Source organism: Miscanthus floridulus, chromosome 19 (genome assembly GCF_019320115.1).
Source record: "Miscanthus floridulus cultivar M001 chromosome 19, ASM1932011v1, whole genome shotgun sequence".
Taxonomy (NCBI): domain Eukaryota; kingdom Viridiplantae; phylum Streptophyta; class Magnoliopsida; order Poales; family Poaceae; genus Miscanthus; species Miscanthus floridulus.
The window spans coordinates 68,538,178-68,545,881 of record NC_089598.1 but is presented as its reverse complement, the minus strand read 5'-3'; the positions used below and the strand labels follow the sequence as shown (position 1 = coordinate 68,545,881).

At 54.0% G+C, this 7,704-nt stretch overlaps 1 protein-coding gene across 1 annotated transcript; it reads left to right on the top strand.

Moving 5' to 3' along the window:
* Positions 1-4,024: 4,024 nt before the first annotated feature.
* LOC136526150 (zinc finger A20 and AN1 domain-containing stress-associated protein 12-like) lies at positions 4,025-4,489 on the top strand. Its single transcript, XM_066518912.1, has one exon. The coding sequence runs from the start codon at positions 4,025-4,027 to the stop codon at positions 4,487-4,489; it is 465 nt and encodes a 154-aa protein (XP_066375009.1).
* The last annotated feature ends 3,215 nt before the right edge of the window (positions 4,490-7,704 follow it).

The window sequence follows — 7,704 nt, the reverse complement described above, 5'->3', positions numbered from 1 at the left end:
CATTTGCAACATCCAAATAAGCACACTTACAACATAAACATTTGGAAAGAACGCTTGCAACATACGTGTACAACCATTTACAATATGTGCAACATCCAGATCTATTTTTGTAACATACATATGAAACATTTGCAACATACTTCTGAAACATCTGAAACATCCTCTTGCAATATGTGATTTCAACATAACATCTTTTGGCTACTCGGCAGAATGGGGGCTCATCGATGTATAGTGTTCACTGGAGGCAGCGGTCCGGCAGCGCTTGTAGGCGGCGGCCCGGCGGTAGTGGGCTACTGTGGGGGTATGGCCCCCAAGACATGGGCCGCACCATCGGAGGTGGCCCGGCCCACAAGATCAAGGCGTGCACGGCGCTGCTCGGCGTGCACCGCAAGACATTGTATAGTACCAAATAGGCTACTTTACTTGTAACCCTACCTCCTCCAGAGTATATAAGGAGAGGTAGGGGTCCCCTAGCGGATAGGATCCATCAGGATCTATCAGATCGAATCTACATATAGATCAATACAATACACCAAAGATACAGGACGTAGGGTATTACGTCGATCAAACGGCCCGAACCTGTCTAAATCGCTGTCTCTGCGCCTTGTGTCACCATCCGGTTTCTGATTACGCGCACCCCCACCGATAAATCTACCATCGCGGGATACCCCTCGGTGGACTGCCGAGTATATTCTGTCGATAGTTGGCGCGCCAGGTAGGGGTGTGCGCTTGATCCATGGCGAGCCAGATGGACCTCAAATCAACAACGCGTTCTCGTCGTCAATCTCGTGGAGATCCATGCCGGTCCACGACGACGATTCATCGCTGCTACACCAGCTCTTGCGACAGCAGATCCGATCTCGGAACACCTCCGAGGTCGCCTTCACCAACAACTCACCGCCCGCCAGGTGTTTGCCGTCAACGCCGACCAGATAACGCCATACGTCACCGACCAGACGCTCCGTCCAAAGCTAAGTCACGCTTTAATATTTTTCTAAATATTCTCCAATCTCCGTATATCGCCATGATGTTTCTCCAAACTGTTTTCTCCATGTTTGCTCTCCAAACGATTTTCCGAACCCCCGAATAGTCCTGTTGATGCTCGGACGCCTCCAGAGACGACCCTGTCTCTGGCTCCTCCCTACACGTGCACGAGCGTATGCCCTCTGTGTTATGGGTGGTCGACAGCGGCTCCTTGGTGACGCCTGTTCCTCCTACACGTGCACGAGCTCCGCGTTATGGTTATCGGGCTAGCTAGGGTTGGAGACTCAGCTACACACTAACTGTTCGGGCGGTTTATATTAAACATAAATATATTTTCACGCCAACTGATCGCCGAACTGCATACATCGTTTCATCACCATTACTGATTTTTCTCCAGAGTTCATTTATTTTTACATCATGTACTACCCGTTCTACATGTTTGTATTGCAGGATCATCGTCCACCTGGTGCTCGGACTTCTCCACCGATCAACCGGTTGGACCGCTTGGTTCATGGATTACGTCGCCGACCAGTTGATCGAACTGACCGCCAGCTACGCCGGTTACTCCTCGGCGCACGGATACTTCATGCTCGAGGACTAAGTGGGCACACTTCACCGCACGGACGTTGTCATCTACGTCGGTGCTCGGACCTCGCCGTCTAAGCCAAGGACTCCTCGGTGCTCGGATATCGCCGGCAACGCCGGGGACTCCTCGGTGCTCGGACATCGCCGCCTACGCTGAGGACTCCTCGGTGCTCGGACGTCACCGCCTACGCCGAGGACTCCTCAGTGCTCGGTCATCGCCAGCGACGCCGGGGACTCCTCGCTCCTTAGTGCTCTGTCATCGCCGCCTATGCTGGGGACTCCTCGCTCCTCGGTGCTCGGACATCGCCGCCTACGCCGGGGACTCCTCGCTCCTCGCTCCTCGGTGCTCGGACATCGCCGCCTACGCCGGGGACTTCTCGCGCCTCGGTGCTCAGTCATCGCCGCCTATGACATGGACTCCTCGCTCCTTGGTGCTTGGTCATCGCCAGCGACGCCGAAGACTCCTCGTTCCTCGGTGCTCGGACATCGCCAGCAACGCCGGGGACTCCTCGCTCCTCGGTGTTCGGTCATCGCCGCCTACGCTGGGGACTCCTCGCTCCTTGGTGCTTGGTCATCGCCGCCTACGCCGGAGACTCCTCGCTCCTCGCTCCTTGGTGCTCGGTCATCGCCGCCTACGCCGGGGACTCCTCGCTCCTCGGTGCTCGGTCATCGCCAGCGACACCGGGGACTCCTCGCTCCTCGGTGCTCGGACATCGCCAGCGACGCCGAGGACTCCCTTGCTGCTCGGATCTTGCTACGTCTCGTCGATGTGCTATCAAGCTGCTCCATGCTGTTCGGATCAGGGTGCTGATTTTGGGCAGCACATCTGGGGTCTTGATACGCGCATGTCAGACGACGTCGACAAGCTTTCAAAATTCTTTGACCCTGCTACAAGATTCATTCTTCATCTTCCAGCAGGCTCGGGAACTAAGTGGGCACACTTCACCTTACGGTGAATGTGCTTGTTCTCATCTCGAGGCTACGCTCGGGGACTAGCTGCCTGCTCGGCTGGTCTTCTACTTTATGACCCTGGTAGCACGTGACTGCGTTACCTACTGTCAGGCTCGGGGACTAGCTGTGTGGGTATGGCCCCCAAGACATGGGCCGCACCATCAGAGGTGCCCCGGCCCACAAGATCAAGGCGTGCACGGCGCTGCTCGACGTGCACCGCAAGACATTGTATAGTACCAAATAGGCTACTTTACTTGTAACCCTACCTCCTCCAGAGTATATAAGGAGAGGTAGGGGTCCCCTAGCGGATAGGATCCATCAAGATCTATCAGATCGGATCTACATATAGATCAATACAATACACCAAAGACACAGGACGTAGGGTATTACGTCGATCAGACGGCCCGAACCTGTCTAAATCACTGTCTCTGCGTCTTGTGTCACTATCCGGTTCTTGATTACGCGCACCCCCACCGACAAATCTACCATCGCGGGATACCCCTCGGTGGACTGCCGAGCATATTCTGTCGACAGCTGCATATCACAGAAAGGAGGCATCGACCGCACAAGCAGCGGGGAGGCTGCGGCCATGCGACTTGAGAGGGCAGCCACGCGCCGTGCCTTGCAGGGCCGACAGCCGAGCGCCCGACTCGGAGCCGACCGCGCGCCATGCCTGACAAGGCCAGCACCCGAGCGCTGCGCCTTAGAGGCGGCCGCACGTAGCGCCTGGCAGGGCCAGTGGCCGTGCGCTTAAAGGCGGCAGGCAACCGGATAAGAGTGATAGAAAAAGGAACAAGTGATAAAAATGAGTGGATGGTTTTTTTTTAGAAACTAAGGAGCGTGGATCGACATCGCGCCCAGCAAGCGAGCGTCCGGCGCCCGGTTCAGAGCTTTACGGTGTCGGACATGGGTTTGTCTTGGATCTTAACCGTATCTTACCGTAAATTTACATACTTTATTTAAATTCGCCACGGATGACATCCGGGTTAAAACGCCTACCGAGCAATTGGAAAAATAAAACAAAACTTGTGCTTATTGGCGTCTCCATTTTTTTTAGCTGAAACTACAAACAGCATGTTCGGTTGGCTGGTTCATATCGTTGTTGGTTCGTGAAGTACTGCTGGCTAGTTTGTGTGAGAGAAAAATACTATTCCGGCTGGAAATTTTCGATCGTATAGGATAAGCCACGGTCAAACGAACGAAGTAATAAAAGACGAATGAAACAGTATGGAAGCACCGGTTTTTCTCGTCATGCGGAAAGCACGCTCGGGGTCGGACAGCAGAACTGCAATGGGTTCCTTGGCGGTACGGACGGGGTCGATTCCGACTCGGCGACGACTCCGATCCTGATCCCGCTTGATGTTCGGTGTCTGCGTTCCCGATCGCGTAGCCGTGCGCGGACGCTGCTATACATCAATCCACATCCTCTTCTCACGCACGTCTCCGATTTCCCAAGCAAGAAGCAATTGCACTTGCACGAGCTCGATCAGACCAGACCAGCGCTATGTATCCATCCTCCGCGACGACGGCGCCAGCCGGTGGTGGAGGAGAAGCCGCGGAGGCGGTCCAATGCGGAGGCTGCTCGGCGCCCCTGCCGCGGGCGGCGCTGGGCCGTGGCTGGATCCTGATGTTTGGGACCGCGGAGACGAGGGACCTCTGCGCCAGGTGCACGCTGGAGTACTACTACAGGACAGGCGGCCTCGGCGCGGGCAGGAGTAGCACCGGTCGACATGCCACTTGCCCTTTCGCTTTCGCTGCGGCTGCTACTGGTACGCCACCGGCGGAGAACCAGAACGCGGTGCCGAGGCCCAAGGCCAACAGGTGCGCCGCGTGCCCGAAGAAGGTGGGCCTGCTTGGGTTCGCGTGCCGGTGCGGCGGCACGTTCTGCTCGGCGCACCGCCACGCGGACTCGCACGGCTGCAGCTTCGACTGCAGGGGGTTTGCCCGGGAGGCAGGAGCGAATCGATAAGCAACGCCACACCCCAAAAGCCCAACACTCTCTGCCCCACATCAGCTTGCATCCTACGTGGAAGGGAGAAAAGAAGTCGACGCGTCTAGCAATCTGGCGAGACCTCAGCTCGATCCACGCTCGGCAGGAGCCAAAGCCAACCCTCGTCTCCCTCGCCCTTCTCTTTCTTTGCTCCCGTAACTTGCTTCGATCACCGCTTTCCACATTCTTTTTCGTGGCCTCTGACCGTACACGCAGTGGGGAGGGAGGGAGCCGTTGCCGGCGTGGGGGCATCAGGCATGGCGCGTCCACCCGCGATGGAGGGGAGGGCAGGGTGCGGCACCTGGCGGCGACTGCCGGTGCCGAGAGGAGGCAGCACAGTGCGACACTCGGCGAAAGAGGAGGAAGGGGCATTGCCCGAGTAGGCGCCGACGCGCCATTGCCAGGGAAGAGGAGCATGACGTCACGTGTGGTCGCTGGCGATGTGAGTTCAAAAATTAGATCCGATCCAGATTTCTGAATCTGATTACGAAGCCATCCTTTATTTTGAAGTTCCCACGTCCTGAACAATTCTCCCTAGCATTCAATTAATCTTTTTACACAGGTCCGCACATTTAGACCGACGCGCACGTCCGGACACCCGCGTTTCGCCCTTGCGCTAGCCTGACGAGGTGTCTTTGTCCAACCCGTCCCGTCGCAGCGTGTGCGCCCCACCTGACCCCTCGCGCCGCCTCTAGAAACTGCAACAGGCGGGTAACATTACAACATGTGCAACAGTTGATCTACTTTTAAAACATCTATATGCAACGATTGCAACATGCATATGAAGACAGATGAAACACTTGAAACATACTTATAAAACACTTGAAACAAACACCTGAAAAACGCTTGAAAACCATTGCAAACAAACCCAACATCCAGATAAACACTTACAACATATATGTGAACACATATGCAACATCCAGATAAACACATTTGCAACATACGTCTGAAAACATATATGAAACATTGGAAACAGACACTTGGAACATACGTGTACAACTATTACAACATATGCAACATCCCCGGTTCACTTTTGCAACATTCGTATAAAATACTTGCAACACACTTCTAAAACATCTTAAACAGTTGAAATATATATTTACAACACGTACTTTCAGCACAACATCCCCTTACTATTTGGGAGAATGGAGGCTCTGCAGAGAGGCAGCGGCTACACGACTGGGAGAGGGCAGTCACGCGTCACGCCGTCCAGCAGCAACGTCTCAGTGGCACAGAGCTCGCCGCTTCGGTGGAGAAGGCAGGTGAGAGGCACGGTAGAGAGAGGCACGATGGAGAGGAAGCGAGCGGGAGCGCGCAGTGAAGACCTTTGTTTCGTGATTTCAAAATTTTGACATCACAAATATGGGTAGGCCTTATAAGGATTTAATTCAGCGGCACCAGCCGACCCTGTGTGACATATCACGCCATCTGCACTGTGGAGTTTCCGATGGTGTACAGTGCTAAATGCAAGATTTGGCATAATAACCCAATTTAATAGGCAAAGATTTGAGTATACATATTATAATGCTCGCAATGCTTAGCATCACCACAACAACAAAAAAAATCACTCTTCTGGAAATCAATCTTTCAAAAAACATTGAGCGATAAATTTCATATTTTTATCTTGCTCCAAATCATGGTCATATGATTCTATCATTTGTATATTGCAAAATCGACGATCTACCATCCACGAGGTGAGGAATAACTCCTTTAATTTAGCCTTATTTTTGCCGTCTTGATTAAAATATTTGTAGCAACTTTAAAAAGAATGCATGGCGTAGAATCTTGTTGCCTAAGGGTCCGTTTGGATGTAGATATTGAAGACTCTGGAATTGAATCGGTACCATTACCAAATCAGACTAGTATTGGAAATGGACTAAATAGTAAATACCAAATCTGTTGTTTGGATGTAGATGAATTTGCTAGCTGTAATCGAGTGACACATCAAATACCATTTCATGTTTGGATGCACACCTCCAGGAATTCACTGTCTTCTTCCCCAATCCCCATCGCTCGCACGACGGCCTCGAGCGCAGAGGTAGAGGCGACCTTGGCCCTAGCCATGGGCACGCGCAGGTGGAGGCGGAGGGGGCCCCGGCCCCGGCCTCGGCTTCGAGCGCGCAGGGGGAGGTCGAGGCGGCCCCAGCCCCGGCTGCGACAACCAGCAGTGCGAAGGCGGCCCCGATCTCGGCCATGACGAGCTCGGGCGCGGAGGCGGAGGTGGCCACGGCCCTGGGCCTGACCCCGGCGGGTGTGGTGGTGTGCCGTGCCGCTGGGCGTGGGGCCACCGGCCATGGGGAACAAAAAAGAAGCTCGCGTCGCCGACCATGGGGAACAAGGGGAGGTGCACCGCCGGCCATGGGGAAGAAGAAGTGGAGGTGTGCCGCCGGCCATGGGGAAGAAGAAGGGGAGGTGCGCCATGGGGGAGCTCGACCCTACCAGCTGTAAGGAAAATGGACCCTGGGCTCATTTACTTTGGATTTTGATGTTTGATGACCAATAAAACTAAATTGGACTAATGAATTTGCAAGTGATTATTTTATAGTTCAATAGGGTCCAAGACGTGACTTGGACGAAGGCAACGTGATGATCCGATGATCAACACCATAAGCAAGACCCTAGACGCACAAGAGAAGACCCAAGATATCAAGCAAAGTCTAAGCATGAAGATAGAAACCAAGCCGGATGCAAGATCGCGAAGAAACAAGCTCACAGAGGTGACTGGACGCTGGAAGGTGATCGACCGGACGCTCCGATCAGTGACTCGGCTACAACAGGCGTCAGCAGCAGCGACCGGACGCTGAACAGTAAAGTGACCAGACGCACCGATGGTACTATTCATCATCACCGGCAACACATCTAGTACTGACCAGACGCTGGCGGCAAATCGACGAGACATAGGACTGTAGCGTCCGATCGAGTATAGAAAGGTTCCAGAGCAGTAAAATTGCGACCGAACGCGTCCGGTGGCATGTGACCGGACGCTGACAGCGTCCGATCAGTAGATCGCGGCTCTAACTGTCGGGACGACTGAACGCATCCGATTAGGACGACCTAAGCGTCCGGTCAGTAGCAGAAAAGCGGGATTTCGTCCCCAATGGCTACTTTCTCAGTGGGGCTTATAAATAGACCCCCAACCGGCCATTTGACAAGTGTGGAGCTAAGAAAACATACCAAGGGTGTTGATACACTAT

What these genes read in the sequence shown, in the direction of transcription:
- LOC136526150 (XM_066518912.1), top strand. Translation starts at nt 4,025, where the DNA reads ATGTATCCATCCTCCGCGACGACGGCGCCAGCCGGTGGTGGAGGAGAA.